This window comes from Ambystoma mexicanum, chromosome 4p (genome assembly GCF_040938575.1).
Source record: "Ambystoma mexicanum isolate Mex_15411 chromosome 4p, UKY_AmexF1_1, whole genome shotgun sequence".
NCBI classification, from domain to species: domain Eukaryota; kingdom Metazoa; phylum Chordata; class Amphibia; order Caudata; family Ambystomatidae; genus Ambystoma; species Ambystoma mexicanum.
In genome coordinates, this window is record NC_090927.1 from 273,757,285 (window position 1) to 273,777,327 (window position 20,043).

General features: G+C 44.8%; 1 protein-coding gene across 1 annotated transcript in view; it reads right to left on the minus strand.

Moving 5' to 3' along the window:
- CYP39A1 (cytochrome P450 family 39 subfamily A member 1) overlaps positions 1-20,043 on the minus strand; it is a 747,125-nt gene that overhangs the window by 469,254 nt on the left and 257,828 nt on the right. Inside the window, exon 5 of the mRNA XM_069605805.1 lies at positions 15,720-15,813. Coding sequence (XP_069461906.1) covers positions 15,720-15,813 — 94 coding nt within the window. The remainder of the gene's footprint in view (positions 1-15,719; positions 15,814-20,043) is intronic.

Here is a 20,043-nt window from a genome sequence, read left to right on the forward strand (position 1 = left end):
CAGGGTCTCACCGCCTGCCCCTCGGAGACTCCTGGACTGTTTCAACGGCCCACAGGGACGAACATTCGCATTCACAGGTTCCGCAGAGGACCAGCACGTCTCTCGGCTCCCATTAATGGACCCTTCTTGGCTCCCTGGAGACATAGCTCCCTCACCACTCTTCAGATCTTTCGATCTGCCGCTTTTGAGCATCTCGCCATCCCAGTCTCTGGCCTCCGGTCCTGGGCAACCCTGGCGTCTCGGTTCTCCTCCCAATTCGCTCTCCTGCTTGCTCTCCTACTCACTCAAAGTTCTTGGTAGGAATTCGTCTGGGACTGAGACGGGATCCCCTGCTGGACTCAGCCACACAGCCTCCCTTCTGCTCTCCCAAATGCTGCCCTCCCACCTGTGCAGAACCACACCCTTTTATAGTTCTCAGTGGAGTCAAGTGAAGTCAGGTGTGAATGATTAGTGTAAAGTGTCACTGGTAGTTGGTAATAGTAGGCCTCTCCCTGCCTTCCCATGTTAACCTTGGGGAAAATCTTAATTGCTCTCGATCGCCTCTTCCTCGACCCAGTACATGTTGGAAATGGGGAGAGTGATACCAAACAAGATGAGAGTTGATATTTACAGGTTATATTATTACAAGGCGATTGGAAAAGGTTAGAGAGAAAACCCCAGGCCCTGGTTTTGTATCCCAAAGGTGATTTTTTGGGTGTCAGATTATTCCCTATTTCAAATACCCAGACATGAGAGCATTGGTCTGTGTAACACTTCCCATGATCAGAACTAGGGGAAGACAAAGAGATGTTGGGATGGAAGTTATGTCTTTGTCTTATTTTACTTTCCCCTTTTTCGGGGTTTGCTCTGGGATGACAGGTTTTTCCTTCTTTGGGTTTGGGACATTGGGCCCTGCATAACAAGGCTTCTGTGATTTCTTCACCTACCGTCCCGTTGGAATACAGCGTCTCACCTACGGTACTCTCCTGAGTGCAGCTCCGGACTCCCCTACTCCGGACTCCCCTACTCAGGTGATCCTTGAAGGACTTTATAAAAATGCTCCAAGATAGAATTAGTAATTCATTCCCAGTGGGTGCATTGAGTCTAATTTATAGTTCCAGAACAGTTCTCTGTGTAATTTTCTTAGGAAAATGACCCGTGGGGGAGACTGATGTACTACGTCTAACACTACACACTTAAGTTGGGCAACGGTGTGTCTCTGTTCCTCGAAATAATGAGCAACTGGAGACTTTAGGTTATGTGAAGAATCAAGGGTATTTGCCCCTTCTACCCAACGGGAAGCCTCCCTCTTTGAGGTTAGTAATGTAAGCCCACCACGCAAGACTATCCCTAGCGCTCCAGGCAAGTGGGACCTCATTGGGAGAGACTCCCCTTTTGAGGACAAGAACTCCTGTTCCTGTGAGGTACTCCATAGACCATCCACCATGGTAGCATATATTGGACTAAAAGATGTGAAGAGCATTATAAGAACCAGAGACTTGGCCGAAGACAAAACAAAAATACTAATTTATGCCCGAGTATGAGGATCTGTTTCCTTAAGGAGAGACATACATTTAACTGAGACGAGGAGGCTGAAAGGGGAGAGCACACAGAGGTGAGGCGAAACACAGAGAGAGAGAGAGAGAGAGGAGCATAAGCAGGGAATGCCCCCTGCCGCTATGATGCCTGAGGGAGGCAAAGCCGAAGAGAGCAGCAGAGCCCACGACTTTCAGAGGACTCCTGAGCATCAGAGGGAAACGCTGGAGGCCTGGCATTTCCAAATAGAGAGAAGCTGAGGAGAAGGGAATCCTTATCCTGGTGGTGGCTTGAGCACAATGACGTTGTGGTGGGCTGTGCACCCTACAAACAGTGCCGAAACCACCCAGCTGGGGAGTCAACGAGACGCACTACAACCCGCATCCATACTGGGTCACAACAAGAGAGAGGATCGATGGCAGGACACTGACAACAAGAAGCATGAGATGCGGAGCAGAGGAAGAGAACCTGAGCGAGTGCCAAGCCCAATAGCATTCCCCTGTAGATACAGAGGTAGGGGGGAGCATGGGAGAACAGGGAGGCCCCCGAGAAAGAGCTATGGAGCAGGAGAAACACGTCCCAGTGAAATTGACGAGATACTAAATATAAAGCCATTTAATGGGAACTGAATTCATGTGATAAAGAGAATAACGAATACGCCCGAAAGAGGAGATATTAAGAACTGGGCCAAACACAGTGGTAAGAGGGGGAAATACCCCATGGGCTAAGAAATCAAGAGTGGAGGAAACCAGAGAGAGAAGTCTATACATATGAATGGAAAATAAAATCAATCGAACCAGATAAAAGGAGAGATAAACAAACTGAGCAGCCCCAGGAGAGGTGGAAGGTCAAGTCACTACAAAGGATACACAACCTAAGAAGACCTGGGTTACAAGAGTCAGAAAGACAAATACGCCTGGATCAAAGTATAAGAAAGAGTGATAAAAAGGACTGTGGAAAAACTCTCCCTAAAGGGGAGACAAAACCCAAGTGCATTGTGAAAGAGTTACAAGATCTTGTGCAGAAGGTGGCAAGAGACTATTTAAAGATATCTTATTGAAGAGAACTACACAGTTAAGAAGAGATATTGCCCAAAGAGATAATCCGGAGAGGGGAGATATTCTCTTAGTATAATTTAGGTTAGTTAAAATAGTGGTAGGGTCAGTTAGAACTAGTTTTGGACCTTGGACATATTCATTTAGAACTTCCTAATGAGCACCTTTAGTTATTTAAGCAGGCAGGAATACCTCTGTAGCAATAGGGAAATATAGGCCTTATCTTTTTTATTTTAGTAAACACCAGTAATAATGTCCTTCAAGTGTCCGCCTCCTTCTTTCTACCCGCCACAGTTACCAATACAAATGTTAGACCTGTGTTCAGTCCACTGTTCACGTGCCTTAGATGATATTTGTCCAACATAAAACTTGCTACTGGGGCAGCATAAACTGTAGACCACATTTCAAGTGTTACAAGTGGCATAATGACAAAGTTTGATCTTTTTGGCAGATTTAGGATGTCCTACGTGGTTCCCTTTCATGATATTGCTGCAAGGAACAAGTAACTTACCTGTAACTCCTGTTCTCAAGCATTGGTATCTTTCATGGTTTCACATGCTCATGAATATTTCCCGTCGTTCAGCTGGGAATCCTCAGTAATGATAAAGCAGTTTTGCTTTAAACTTAAAAACTGCCGTGAGGGGTCAGTACTATGAGACTCATGATTATGTTTAGTTTTGTAATGATTTGCCATTTTATTGTACACAAAATTCTAAAATAAACCCTAACTAAACCTACTCAACCAGGGGATTCCCTGCCTACTCTAAGATCTATGGAAAAACCTCCTAGCATTCATAACACAAACCCTCACACTAAAGAACATAAACCTTCAAAGCAACATTAAAACATCTAAAATAAAAGGCTACCAAACAACCAGTGTCTTGGATGACTCCTAGTGGTCCTAGGCAGATCCTGCTCCGCAGGAATGTGCCAAAGTCACTTTCCTCCAAGGAACACAAATTCTTATCCAAAGTCTCGAAAATAAAAATCCACTGGCAAATGTCTCTTCTTTGCTTGATGAAAATATTCCCCTTTTACAGTTCCACAAATAAACAACAGCACCAATGGGGTTTCCTGGATGACTTCCTTCCAGGAAAGAATAGGTAAAGTTGAAACCAAAAGTACAACTTCGACTTGCATCAACTGCTCTATTTTGAACTTCTGTAGAGTCTTTTATACAACGTTTGTCAGGATGCTTCTGCTTACAGTTTACTCTGTCTTCAGAAACTTCCTTTTACTATAAAAAGTGTGAGAACAGGCTCCCTTGCCCCACAGTTGGCTTCAGCGTCTACTTCTTCCAGCTAGTACAATTCTGACACGACTATTGATGACCACAGTTCTACTGCTGCTACTACAACTTCTGATTTAAGCAAGTTTGCTGCTACAGCTGCAATTTCAACATTAGGCAACTTTAACAAGACTGCTTCGACCTCTACAGGTTGGCAAGGCACTCTTCTCTCTTGTATGGCAAGAAAGGGCAGCCTCTCTGCCTGTCTTGCAGCTACCACAAACTCTGCTTCTTGCTTTCAGACAACTTCTTCTCCTTTCAAATAGTCTCAGCCATGAACATTTTAAAACAGCTTCTTTTAACAAGTACCTACCTCCCTTCCCCAGCTTCGTATACCCCTTTCCTCCAATGGTTAACCAAAAGCTGTTGTGCCACTCTTCCAGCTTTGGATGATCTTGACACATTTAATGTAGAGGGCTCTTGGGTAACAACTTCAACAACCGGTATCAACAACTTCAGAACACTGGTGTATAGTTCTTAAATGAGCGGGATTCACTTTTATAGAGTTCACTCTATGGGCTTGGGTAAAACGTGTACTTGCTTCAGCCTCAACCACTTCTACGATGTTTGCTTCATCCTTTAATATGTTGCAAGATGTGGACTTCTTACTGAAAACTAAATTAGGCACTTGCGTTTCATTTTACTCATAAACTGCCACTTCAAAGAGAGATGCTTTCCACCTTTCGGTCAGCATTCAGCTTCCACGGTATCGGGAAACAATGTCTCATGCGCATTACTTGTTTTCACCCCTTTACCTTTTCTGTTGCAAAGCACTCTGGTTATGACCTCAAGCATACAGGAGATTCTTGGTGGGAACCCAGGATTGCTTCATTAAGGTAGGCTTGTCCTACACCAATCACCGGTGCCCATTTGGCTTTAAAAGAGGGTTGAGCCCCTCTTTTGGGCAGATCAACTGAAGACTTTGCAAGGGGTAACAAGAAGAATTCAGCATTGGACCCTGGCTGAAGGTACAGTCTGCCTTACATCTTCTGCCAGTGAAGGAAAGCCTGGACATCCAAGAGGGAAGCAAGATCCCTCCCCAACACATCTCCGAGGGAACAGAGGGAGATACTGAATCCAGAGGACCCTCCAGCAACCCCAGTACCGGTAACCAGTAGTACACAGCGTGCCCTAATAGGCTCTGCAAGCAAGCTTCCCAGGTGGGAAATGCCACAGAGTTTCTGAACCAAACCAAAAACAAGGCTCTTGCCTGCAACACTCTCCTCAGCTTTGGGCCGGGCCGTCTGCCTTAAAGGACGACACGAGCCCAGTGAAGACGCTAGGAGGAGTGCATCAACAAGTATCAACGAGCGTCTGCCTTGAAGGACATTTTAGAGCCAGTCAAGCCCCGAGAGCTACAACCGACTGCACCGCTGACTGTTGTCACGCCACAGTCATTAACATCGTCCGAGATGCCTCAACCAATGCTTCAGACCCACCAACCAGCACTGAGACAACGATTCCTGACCCTGAGTGCCGTTTAGGCCAGGCTGCAGAGTGCATCCACTTTCCTTCTTGAAACTGTCTGTCCTCTGCAGTCCTTTACAGGGTGGGTTGTATTTTGTAGTGTGCTAGAACTGTCTGTTGTGATAATAATAAAGTAGAAATCCAGTGAGAATGTAAACTGGCAAGCCATGGTAAAAATACTGTTAACCGGTGGTACTCTGGGCAAATTACAGGGCCATTTCAGGCAATGGGAACCATCAACTGCTGTGCTGTATAGATAATCATACTTGGGCGTCATACCTTGACGACAAATTTAGAGGAAATCTTGTACTGTTGGAAAAAAAAAACAATTGCAAATTTTAAGATTTTACGTGAGGATATTGTTGACATCATAAAACAGTTAAAGAGATCCAGGGTTCCAGGCCCTGATGGACTATGTAATGTTGTCATCAAGCAAAATATTGATATTTGGGCAGATATCTTGCTCATTATCTATCAGAAAATCTTGAGGTCTGGGGTTATTCCAAACACTTGGAAAACCTTGATAACGATTCCCATTTTTAAATGTGGAAATAGAAATCTTCCTGGTAACTACCGCCTATTGGCACTTACGGATATGCCTAGTAAGATTTTCTGCACATTAGTCCTCAAGGAAATCAATTTATGGGTATTAAATAATAACACCCTTAATAAAGCCCAAACTGGCTTTCAAAAGGGCCATTCAACGTTTGACTATATACTCATGGTTAATACTCTGGTAGAAGAGGCAAATGCCCCAAATGAGTTACCTTTACATATCCTGTATGTTGACTTCTCCTCGGCATTCGGTATGGTTAACAGACAATTGCTGTGGGAAAAATGTGAACGTATGGGGATGTCAGCGCATTTACTGTATATCTGTAGGCTGATGTATGAAAATAATACCACTAGTGTAAGGTTAAATAACATGGGCCTAATGTCGGACTCCATACCAGTTAGGTTGGGAGTAAGACAGGGATGATTTTGGTGAAATATTTGTCAAAAAAATGAATGCTTTTCCTCAAATTGGTATTAATAAGATGGGATGGATCTGCTATTCAGATGATATTGTCATTTTTGATAATACGTATATCGGTATCTGCAATAGTGCGAGAGCAGTTTCCTCTTATGCTGAGAAGAATGGCCTGAAAGTGAATACAACCAAGACACAATTCATGGCCATTGGACCTAACAGATGTAATAAGATCACTATCCCTTGTAATATAGTTGCTATTAAAAGGGTTAACTCCTATACATACTTAGGCCACGAAATCGAGTCATATAATAAGGGGGCAAAGGGGCCTCTGCAGGCAAATAAGAGAGCCAAGGTTCACTCTACTATGGGGGTTATCTCCACAATTTGAAATAAAACTGCTGGTTATAACCTATGCAGGATTCGTACCATCTACAAGCAGAAATTGGCTACAGCCTTTCAGTGGGGCCTGGGGGCATCTTATAGAGAATGGACATCATGGGCGGATAAGATTGAAGGTTGTATATGGGGTAGAATTCTAGGAGTGTGTAACTACACTCCTATAGAGGCCATCCGATTGGAAATGGGATTAATCTCCCTTAACACCCTGGTTTGCCTCAATAGACCGAAGTTATACTTAAAGATCATGTTTGCCCCACCCGACACCTTCTTGTCAATACTTAGTACGTCTTTGAAGAATGGTACAAATAGGACCTTGAATAAATTCAAAAGTACCAATGAGGGTTTCTTTGAGGAATTGTGTTGGACCCCTAGGTGTGAATATGCTGAAGTGGTGATGCTAAAATCTTTGAAAAACACTGCTGGGAAACTCGATTGGGTAAAAAGTCACGGGCAGGTTGCTAATATGAAATCTTTATCAACCTTCGCTAGGATGCCTTTTAACTATAAGGGAATCCAAGGATACCTTAAACTTTGTCCATCATTGATAACACGACAGATATTTTTGAATATTAGGCTTAACCGGCTGGATATCTTAGAAACTAGAGGAGCATGGACGGGTATGCCAGCTTCAGAGAGAACGTGAAGAATTTGCTGCGATAAGCAGGAACTTGAATCAGCTAGGCATGTCCTTACAAAGTGTATAGGAATGATTGCCATATATGAGCGTTATGGGGGGGCGTGGCCAGCCGCCATGTGAGGGAGTCGTGCTTCTGGTGTGCTCAGCCTGATGTGCCCATTATAAGCTGATATACCTAGGCCTTAACGAACTCTAACCTTTGCTAACCCTAGCACCGGCTCCGGACACTAACCTGGTGCTCCACGACCCCTTTTTGCTGTTCCGGAGGTGCCTGCGGACCCTACAAAGCTGCCTGCCGCAGCCCGCGGTGTGCCACCAGTGCAGGAGCAAGATGGCGGCTTGGGCGTGCTGACTCCCTTTGCCTGGCCGCGGCGCTCGGGGACTACGGCAGCCCTCGCCCGATGCTGGTTGCGGGACCCCTCCGGAGAGAAGCTGCATTGAAGAGCGGGCCCTGAGACCTGGCCTGAGTGAGCCGCTGAGTGAAGGAGAGGAGGCGGCGCCGCACCCTTGGTCTGCTGCAGGGAAGCGGCCCGGGCGCTCCCGAGCCCGAGGACTGCGTGGAGGGAGCAGCGCCCCCGCCTGCGAGCACTGGGGCAGCCCCGCCGTCAGCCCGGCACGGATCGGCACCAGAGAGGTGAGCGAGAGAGGGGGAGAGCTAAGGGTGAAGCCCGTGGATTGTGCTGGGCTCCAGCGGCCCACAGTCGAGCACCACCCCTCCCCCCCAGACACTGAAGCAGACCTTTGTGCGGGCCTTGGCGCTGGACACTCGGTCCTTCTTTCCCCATATAAGACTCTACTTACAACATTAACAAAAAGCCATCCGCTCTTGCCTCCCCCTTCCAGGGTCTGAAGTTGGACTTGTTTGGCAGACCCCCCTCACTCCAGTGAATACCTCTGGCACTGCAAACACCCTGGGCAAGCAATTGTAGACCCACGGCCTGGTCTGCAAGATTCTCATGCACACCTCAGCGATACCTGAGAGGATGGAAGGCATAAACGCGTCCCCCAGAGGGGACTGATTGCAGAATATATATATAAGTCACCACTAGCTAACCCACCTGAACACCTGACGCCTGGGTAGGCTTTGCAACGTGAGTCGCCCAAAACCCTGGTGCCCCCCGCTCACATCCAGCAACCAGCTGCTGGGTTCCACACACCAACCTTGCCCAGCATAAGCGCCACCACGACCAGAACTACGACAGCTGATGCGCTATACTGCGCCAACTCTCTCGCCTCTGACCCCTGGACCATGCTACTTGCCCCCCAGTGGCGGGGTGCCCACTCCTGGCACGATGTCTGTGAAAGGTGCACGATCCAAGCATCCCCAGACCACCATTGACACCTTCATGGCTGGTGGACCTGTGAGCCCCGACCGCCCCACAGCAGAAACCATACTTTCCAACCCTATTGAAGCAACAACCGAGCGCAGCAACACCCAGATCCTTGAAGCTATTAAACTGTTCCAAGCCACAATGGAAAATAAAATTGATGCGGTTGCCGCTGACCTGGGCCTCCTTCGCCAGGATGTTCGCTCGTTGGCCGACAGGACCGGGGCGTTGGAGACTCAGGTCCGTGAAAATGTTGAAGCTAAAACCCAACTTCTACATGATGTAGACGAACTTCAACAAAGAGTCAAGAATCTGGAGGACCGTGCCGAGGAGGCTGAAGGGCGGGCTCGCCGCAACAACATCCGCCTCCTGGGATTACCGGAGGGCATCGAAGGCTCGGATCCTACGAATTTTGTTGAGAACCTCCTGTTGCAGGAAATCTTTCCCAGGGCTTCTCCATTGAGAGGGCCCACAGATCCCTCGCCAAACGACCGCCACCGGGCACCCCGCTCAGGCCAATGATAGCGAAAGTACTCAACTACAGGGATCGGGAGGTCATCCTGGCTTTTTCGCGATCAGGGGGTCAGATCCAAAAGGACTAGATGAAAAGAGCGCAATTTATATACTCAAAGGCTTGGCTGAAAGCAGCGTGATTGCGTTACATGCTATTATATCCCTCAAGATTAAAAGTCATACACAATAATAAGGCCCACCTGTTCGACACACCAGCCCAGGCCCGAGACTGGATGGATGCACAGCAGCTCCCGGACATTGAAGACAAGAAACGGAGGCTGAGCTAAGCTCCCATATATCAAGCTCAGGAACAGCCTTCTTGCCCACAATAGCATAACTGCAGAACTATGGAGCATAGATACAGCTGAATTGATCCTCCTTAAGGAGACACCGGAACCAGTGTTCCCTCTACTCCCTGGTACTTTTTTCCTTTTTTGGGTACACTTACCTGCCAGTAGGGCACCCGAAGACCAATGTGTGGTCCAATGAAGCAGAAACGGGACTGTCACAACGGGAGAAACCCCGCTGGACTTGTTCAAAGGTGGGGGTGTTTACATTTATCGGGGGGAGGGGAATGGGGTGTTGATATCAATGTTGAGATCTTGAAACAGGAAACACCAAGACCACGGAGGAGCTTCACATACCACAAGCCAACAGCTAGACCTCGAATGTTGCTTGGAATCATAGCAAAACCACCTAATGCCTATGGCTGACAGAATCAAAGTGATGACGTGGAAATCAGAGGCATGAATAGCTTTGTTACAACGCCGCATCTACGCATACCTGAGACGGTGCAGGGTTGGAGTTGCTATGCTCCAAGAGACACATCTAACCCGGAATAAATTGGAGACACTGGCCACGACATGGCGGGGCACCCTGATTGGATATTCTTACTCCTCATATGCCAGGGGGGTCCTGATATGGATTGACCCGACCATCCCCTTTAAGCTAATAAGCACTAAAACTGACGACGAGGGCAGGATGGCGCTCATACACGGCTCCATAGAAAACAAGGAGCTATGTCTAGTCAGAACCTACGCGCCTTCGCAGCGGCCTTCATCCACTCCCTGTACCCACGCCTCACTCCTTATAGTGACAATATCATGATTTGGGGAGGGACCATAACTGCACCCTGGACCCCCTAAAGAACAGATCAGATAGCAAGCACATCCGTCCATCCCCCCCTGCCAAGATACTATCTAAACTCACTCATCAACTATTGCTCCTGGACTTATGGAGAGAATTGCATCCTGTTCAATTAGAATATTCCTTTTACTCTCCACCCCATTCCGTTCACACTAGACTAGATTACCTCTTCGTGAGCCAAGGGCAACAAGATATGTTTAGTGATGCACAATACCTGCCGAGAGTACTGTCAGATCACTCCCCGCTGGTCGGCACCTGGGAAGTATCCCCACCCAGGCCCCCGGTGCCTACCTGGAAGCTTAGGGCTGAATCCCTGCTAGATGTGGCCTTTCGCAAGCATATAAGAGACCGCACCAAAGAATACTGGTTGACGAACCTAAACAGTGTGCAACATTTAAGCACTACCTGGGAGGCTTACAAGGTGGTCATGAGAGGCGAGATGATTGCAGCTATAGAAGGGGCCCAAAGATCCATTCTAACCTCGTGGAGAACAGTACCAACTCATCCCCTGACCATCTGCAGAAAATATCTGAGCTAAAGCAGGCCTGTATAACACACTGGGAATTCCTGGGTAAAATGAGTTACGCCAAGCATATCAAGAGGAACCATGCCTTAGGTGATAAACCCGGAAAACTCCTAGCCTGGCTTTACAAGAGGGAGACACCCCGAACCCTCATCTGCCACATACTCAAACCAGACGGTACCACTGCAAACACCCAAGAGGAAATTAACACAGTCTTCTCCGAGTTTTATCGCAACCTGTACTCTGAGTCGTCACCCCCTTCTGACACTGAAATTGAAGACGTCCTAGACGTCATCGAGCTTCCTAAACTAGACACACAATCAGCTGAAGCCCTGGATGAGCCCATTACCTCGGATGAGGTCAAAGTTGTCATTACATCCCTACCATCCGGTAAAACCCCAGGCATGGATGGTCTCCCTGGAGAGTTTTACAAGTCATACGAAGAGACCCTGGCCCCCCTGCTGACCCAAGTGTTCAATGAGGCCTTCGACCACGGCTCCCTCCCCGAATCCATGAGTGAGGCCGTGATCATTCCCCTGCTCAAACCCGGCAAGGACGGAGCCAACCGTGGCTCATACTGGCCTCTCTCCATGTTAAACGTGGACAGTAAAATTTTAACTGCCCTTCTGGCGAATAGACTATGTAGAGTAATTCCCCAACTAATCCACTATGACCAGACAGGTTACGTCCCTGGGCGCCACATCACTGAGAACCTGCGCAGGTTACACCATGTCATTTATAGCACAGAACGTAGACCCCAAAATATGCCGTTGCATCACTGGATGCTACTAAAGCTTTTTATTCGGTGCGGTGGAAGTGGCTGTATGCCACCATGGTAAAAATGGGGATAGGGCCAGTCTTTCTGAAATGTACCCAGCTAGTCTACACCAATCCAACCGCCAGGGTTCGCACAAACAAAACATACTCCAGCAAATGGCCCCTCCAGAGAGGCACCCAGCAGGGATGCCGCTATCTCCGATGCTATACATCATTGCCAATGAACCCGTGGCTGCTTACCTCAGACAGGAATACGCAGACGGAGCTATCAAAATAAATGGAGTAACCCACCCAGTCTCCATGTATGCGGACGACACACTACTGTACCTGCACAATCCCGAACACCTCCTGCCATACCTTCTTGAGACCCTAGATGGTTTCCACAAATGCACGGGAATCCAAATTAATAGAGACAAATCTTGTCTCTACCCCCTGGCAGCCCTACATAGCGAAGATTACAGGTTCCTACCCCTCCTAGATCTCCAATGGCAAGTGACGTCCTTCAGGTATCTGGGAATCACCATACACCGGAACCCGCACACTGAACATATCCTCAACACGGTCAGGGCTAGGGACTCCCTCGAGAAATCTATGGAATTCTGGAGCAGACTTCCGCTCTCAGTGGCTGGACGGGCAGGTCTCCTCAAGATGGTGGCGCTCCCCCGCCTTCTTCACAACTTCACTAACGTCGCCTTCGACATCCCTCCTTCATTCTCCAGAAACATAAACAAACTTTGCAGGAGTTTCCTGTGGCAGAATGGCAGGCATAGAGTAGCATTAGATACTCTCCAGAGACCCTATGAAAGAGGGGCTATGAAAGTCCCCAACTTCGAACTGTACTACCTTGCCAGCCAGCTGAGGCACGTGATGCGATGGATGGCCGATGATAGCACAGTGGACACTCGACTCCTCCAACCCGCCCTAACTGTCTTCTACTCAGAGACCTTCTCTGGATGGATAAAAGCACTACACGGCTCTGCCCATACATAGCCGAGCTGGGAATTCAGCTCTGGAAACGGGCCTACAAACTGGTCGGAACAACGGACCCATTCTCACCTCAAATTCCCATAGCAGCAATTATGGCGAAACAAGCATGGGGACACCTAGAAGTTCGTACCCAATGGGAATCCTACAGAGTATCCACTCTGGGAGGCTTGGTTCATGAACAAGGAACTTTAACTTTTTCCGAACTCAGCGAGGCCACAGGGCTGCCTGCTGGCCAATTCTTGCTCCATGGAGCAGTAGCAAAAGCTATGGAGAGCAGATGGCCCGAGGCTGCTAACCCTGCAATAGAACACAAGACCATAGAAACTATGCCTAACGCTGCAGAGGGAGGCCATGAAACTTCACGACTCTACGAGGCATTGTTGCTCGGCACGACAAGGAATGAACTCAAATGTAAGGTCAAATGGGAGAAGGAACTGGGTCTTGTATTTGAAGACAATGAATGGGAAAAGATAACCCATTACCACAGGAAAATCTCTAGGAATGGCCGTTTACAACTCATCCAACTGTACATTACTAACAGGGCCTACCTCACGCCAGAAGCCATCTCAAGATTCAAGGATGCTAAAACTCAGACGTGTCCCAAATGCAAAGAGCCCACGGCTGGTATGACCCATATGTTCTGGGGTTGCCCAGTAATAATGGGCTTCTGGACTCAAATAAAAGATAGGGTTGCCGAGGCGGACGTCAAAGTTGAAATCCATAGCCCCGCGGCTTGTATATTAGGCAACTACAGACGCAGCAGGAAAAACAAACCTCTCAATAGACTCAAAGATTTGATATACATCACTGCGAAGAGACGCATAGCCATGGGTTGGAAAAGCCCTAAATGCCCAAGCGTAGCCCAATGGTGGGGAGATCTCCGCAAATGGATAACCGCTGAGACCGGAGCATGGGACACTGCAATTCAAGAGCAAAGGCTAGACGCTAGTGAAGAACTACAGCGGTGGGTAGCACTAACGGTACTGCTGCTTCACCCCAAGGCGCCGGACAGCGCCTCAAACAGAGGTAACAGCCCTGGCTTGTAAACAGACTCATAGGTCATTGATGGCTTGCCCGTGGTCCTGGTGATGGGGGGAAGGGATGGGTGGGGGGGAGGTTAGACACCCAATCTACATTTGAGAATGTCTTATTGATCATAATTGCGTCTTGTTACATTGTTAAAAAAAAACAATAAAGATATATAAAAAAAAAAATATGAGCGTTATTATTCTAAATTTGTGGAAAATCTGCAGAAAATTGCCAGTGAATACTTTTGGCTGCGCTGTCTGACAGGTGATAGTTGTAGTAAAATTGTAGCCTTAAAACAGGTATGGAGATGTCTTGATGAGAATCTGCATAAGTTTGAGGCAGATGTTAAGCTGCTCGAGTAACTTGATAAAAACTGATATCTATATCCAAATAGAATTTTTCTTTTCTGGCCAGAGATGTATTATTCCTCCCCCTGTCTAGCTCTTGAATAATTCATATGCTGATTAATCTTATTTTTAACTCATTTTCTTTTCTTTTAAAATTATTTTTACTATTATTTGTTTTATAACACCATGATATGTTTTATGCCATGTAATATGATTGATATAATAATGAATTTGAGAATGAATTTGTGCTGTCATTTAGGAGATATTCAATGTGTAAAAGTTTTATTTTCTTTTTCCAAAACTGTATACAAATAAAAAATAAAAAATATTTTTTTTAAAAGTAGATATGTGTATACAACCTTGATTGGACAGTCCCTTTTATCATTGGGTAATAATTGCATTTTTGATGTGTTGCATCTAACCAACGATCCACAACCATGCAGAGATAAGCCTGCCATTACGTCCACGTTACCAAAATTGGACAAGGAGGTTTATAATTTGCTTGTGTTTCCAATCTGTTCGGATCCATTCTAGTGTACTAGAGGTGTGGGGCTGATTGATGGTTTGGTAACCGATATTCATCTGTAGACCACTAGTGCCCAAGAAGTTGATTCATCACATCGTTGTATCAGATAAACCCCAGAGACTGTGTGAATTATATGCTGCCAGGAAGTCCTATGAGCAGTGTAACCTTTTCAAACCGTTCAAGAAATCCACCCCAAGGGATCAGTCAATTTCCTGGATCTTCTTGAAACCAATAAGAAAGTGAACCAATATAATGGTGTTGAGTTGTCTCTCGAATCCTCGACCATGACAATGTCCATTTTCTTACAAAATTGTTTGCTGCCCTTTCTTGTCATTTGTAAAAGTAACATTGTAGTCTTGTTGAAGCAGGTAAGTAATACACTAAATTGTAAAAAAGGGAAATGACTAACCAGTGACTTTTATTATAGTTCCTCAATACTTTCTGAATAAAGCTACACATGGTCTCTTTGGTTATAAATCAAACCTCACAGGCACCCTGATTCCCCAGATTCTTGACTAAAAGAAATGACTTGTAGATCTTAGATCAAGACAGATGCCACCCACTTCAGCCAGAGGTCTTTTCACACACAAAGTAAGTTTCTTTGCTATATATTTCCCTGACATTTTGTTAATAGAAACGTTGCATCTTTTTTCTGGAATGACATGCGTTTCCCCAAACACTTCCTTCAGCAAACTATTCTAGTTAGGAAGTGCATATTTTATTTCCTTTGGGCGTTTTGTGAAGTGGCACACATAGAAGAATTTTACTTCAAAGTTAGTACTTTCTTGCTTCAGTCAAAGCTCTGTTTTAAATAAGTGGTATTTTTAAGAAGCAAAGCAGAAAAAAGAAGAGAAGGAGTGGATAACTTACAGTATAGTAGCACAGTATAGTAAACTCTGTCGTAACTCATCTGTACGCCCCAGGGTCACTCCCTATTTCTCTCTCAAGCCTACAAACAGGTGACTATTTTAGAACTAAGCACAGAGCTGGAACAAAGCCACACATGTAAAGTCAAATGTACAGCGGTGGGAGCACACAGACCTGGAAACTACAATTCTACTAATTTCAAGCTTAACAGACCCATTCCCCAATTGTTACATATAATGCTAGCATCACCATGATATTACAGCTCCAAATAAAATTTCAACAAATGCTACTTTTAAGTGTGTACTAAGGAAGAATGATTTGAAAATAATGTTGTCTGTTTACCTTGGAATCATGATCAGAGGGTCTGGTTCTCTCTGCATCTTGCACAACTTTTTCAAATACTTTCAGGAGCCAGTATTTTGATTTAGACCAATTTCTATAGGAAACAAACAAAACGATCATCAACTCTTATTGAGCTTCTGACACAAATTAAAAAGGGCAAACATAATCATTTGAATGGTGATTTATATATTATACCTTTCTAGAATATCAAGTAAACCAAGACAGGAGGCAAAGCACGGACACTCACCTTTGTAGCCTTCATTGCCAGAAGAGCCCCTTAAGGTTTTCAAATGTATAAGGTTGTAAAAGCAGTGGACATGGTCAATAATAGCAGGATCCAAACTAGGACTCTGGCAGGTAGGTAATGAACTCAAATTGGCATACAATACCTCAATAAAATACATAAGCATAAAACCAACACTCCTATTGTATATGGTGTCACAGCCATGTGGGCAAAAGACATCGAAAAAATACCATGTGACCAATATAAATAGTAACAAGACTATGTAGTCAATCAATACAGAAAAAAACTAACTACAATAGGAATAGTAAAATGACTGGACAGTAAATTTAGAAAAAAAGACTGAACAATAAATAAATAAAACATGACTATGTAGCTAATGGTAAGAGAACTAGATAAACAATTAATATAGAAAATAGATATATTGATTTGTTTGAGTATAAAAAAATACAAACATTCAATTTAGCCATAATAAAAAAGCATATAAGTACAATGTGATAAGAGAACTCAAAACATATGAGTACAAATAAACCTTAAAGGCAGATACCACTGCCTTGAAAGATGACATAAAAAATCTAAAAGAATAAACCACACAGAAAACAAAATAACAAAAATGTGCATTACATTCAAAAATAGAACGGGGAAATATCCCATTGCCAGGTTCCAGGGAGGTAGCCAATAAGAACAGTCCCTCCCGTGTGTCAGTTATGAACATATGAACAACAAAACTCAAACAAAACTGTGGAAAAGCACGAGAAATCAAGACTTAATATCCATAAATCAAAACTACAGAAAACAAGAATGACTGAAATCTTCATTTAAGCCCCATGGGGTTAATGTACCAGGACGTTCTATCCAGTTTGCCACTCTTTGAAGAAGTTGTCTTTCCTTATTTCCACCCCTCTGTGTTTTATTTTTACTATTTCCAGTATATGGAACCTCTTTTAGATTGCATTATGATGATGCTGATTACAGATTGTAGTGTCTGGGCACACAGGACTTCACATCATTATTTCAGAAGATGTAGAAGTAGTCAGCATTGGAAATGATGCTGTTGAATAGCAAGGTTTACATATTTGCGTTGAAAGAGGAGTCAGCGCCAAAGAGAGGATGCTGTGATGGCAGAAACAGAGAGCACCAGTGAGAACTTCCCCTTAATGAGATGCAGAGGCTACAAATCTACAGACAACTGAATGCTGGAGAAAGAGTTCTCGTTTCCAAGCAATTGTTTACAACAAGTCCAATTCAAGCCTCGGCAAAATGTTGGCACAGTATGCTGAAGGGGTTGTGAGCGGGGGGGAGGGCATATGTCTAAACCTGTGACATTTTAGCACACTAGCAATCAATTGTGTAGTTTACTAAATCTCTTTCAGGTTCTCTAATTGTATAACTTGCTACCACAACGTTATTATTGTGTGTGTCTGCCAGATGTGTGCTTCCTACTTAACGCTAACACTGCTCATGATTGTGTGGCACTGACATTGTACACATGGGAAGAGTTTCTTGACATCATCAGAAATACAAATTGAATAACCCAACTTCCCAACATAAGAACATCATGTTTCAGTAAATCATGGGTAAACATTTAAGTTGCATTCCAGAGAATAAAATGTCACTCGCCCCCTCATTTCTCCACATTTTTACTCTCAATTGTCACTCACTCATGGCTAGCGGCGAGTGTACATTTTGAGGCCCGAGTAGATCATCAATGTACTTTCAAACAGCTCGCCAAATCCATAATCCATCATGAAATAAAACAAATTCAGTATTTTCTTTACTGAAAGAATCATAACTATATCCCTTGATCAGAATCCTTCTGTCCTCTCCATATCTGAAGCTTTCCAACCAAGAACCACTTCACCATGTAACAAGTTCAAATTATCATTAACTAAACAATGAGGCCTGCTAACTACTAAAATGACGCCAATCCAGAATCCTTGTTAATATATTCTTTAACATTTTCTGTCCGTGATGGCTCAGTAGCCTTAATACCTTCCTTGCCCGGGATAATTTCTCAATGGTCTCATAGTAAAACAAATAATGACAAAACTAGACAGTCAATGTCACTTCCTATTCATGGGAAAATAAATATCATGGCAGATGGAGGTTCCTGTTCTCCTATCACAGACGTTTTTGATCCTCCTCACCACCAATCAGGAACTGCCAGCTGACACAATTTTGGGTGCTTGCCCAGCATGGATCAGCCAAAGGCTAGTCCTAGAGTTAATGTTTGTAGTGCCTGCACACCATAAAGTACATAAACAATGTATACAATAAGTATTTGCTCCAAGTACATCTACAGAAGCATCACCTGATGAGTTTCTGTTTCTACGACACCAGAGAAACTGTCACACCTCAGACGCTAGGCACAACCTTCCAAATACTAGACAAAGGTACTCCCCTTCCACCTTGCCATGGTAGATGCAACTTCAGATAAATCTACCCCAAAACACTATGAGGCATACCATATTGTTATGAAATGCACCATATGTTAGTATGGATCTGTATAACTCATTTCATGCATCTTGTCTATCCTTGCCTGCATCTGTGTAACCAAGAGACCTTTGGTCAACTGTATATTTTCTGTATATTCTCTGAATCCTAAGTCCAACATTTTCTTGTAGCAGCGCCTCAATGCCCCTGGGCTGCAAGTGTGCTATACAAATGCAAATAAATAAATAAATAAATAAATAAAATAGTTAACTGTATGGGATTAGGGGGTAAGTGATTTGCCTCTTTCCTGGCCAACTAAAAACAGCCTGTATACATGGAGACATTCAAATACAGGTCCCTCGCTAAAACTTTCAGGGTAAATGAAGGATACGTCCTGTGCTGTGATGAAGGCAGGTGTCTGGCCCCATGCCTTGGACGGAGAGAATTGTGTGATCCAGAAACATCAGCCTACCAGGACCCCAGTTGCTAGGTGCTAAAACTCAGAGATGATGTTTGAAGCAAAAGATGAATGGTGGGTGCAATGTTACAGAGATTGTGTTTGGGCAAAGAAGTGTGCTACAAACTATATCCCTAAGACTGTACTTGAGAGCGGATGACAGGCAGACTCTCCTTGCAGTTTCCGTTGCTTCCATGAACTGAAATATTCCACTGACTTTTCAGGAATGTGCCTTTTGGGAGCACAAATCAAGTCAAGTCCCCTTGGTTTCTTTCACTATGCATTGTTAAAGTCCAGAGCCCATAGCCACAATGTAGAGCTACACCTCAACCGCAGCTACTTGTCATGTCTGGCAAAGGCTGATAAGAAAATCAAGGTGGTCTACTGTGTACGCGTGAGCAGTGGCTATGGAAAGGGGTGAGTGACAAAGACTTGGTGACTGGGCAGTGTGGGAAAGGGAGGGAGGGAAGGGGATGGAGAAAAAGGGGAATGGAAGTGTGACAGTTCATTTTAAGGAAGGAGTGAAGGCGCATTCGAGATGTGGTGCAAAGGAAAAACACCAGAGGCTGATGAGTCAGGAAAATAGAGTAAATGAGAGAGGTACACATCTGGAAAGGTAGGTCCGTAGATTGAGTGACTGTGGGTGACTGTGGGTGAGATCTGGGCCTGACCTGCATACTTGCTTTATGAACATATGTGTCAATTAAGATTTCTCTTATAATTCATATATGTACTAGTTCAGCCCTTGAATAGCAACACTGCATATGTGTCTTTTGTTGTACTGGCATGTGTTGGACTCTTAGAGCGTAGCCAGACCTGCAGACCTGCTGACTCGGCTCTACCAATGAATTATCTAGCTTCTCCACCTCCTTAGATTGGTATAAAACTAAACATGAGATGGGAGGACATGTAGCGTGCTATCAAATTGAAAACTGGGACACAAGGAAACCTGGGCTCAGATCACAGCTTTCCCATTTCAACAAATGATACCACCATGTGAAATCATTTAACTAATTTAGGTATGTGGGAGAGGTCCTCTGGGGCCTAAGTCTTTAAGAAACCACAAATATAACTTAAAGAGATGTTGCATAAAAGGAAAGCAATGGCAACAAATTGCTACTTATATACGTAAATATATATACTTGAGAATGTGTGGGTTAGAAAGAGGCGGGTATTGAGTTTGGCTGGTCTGG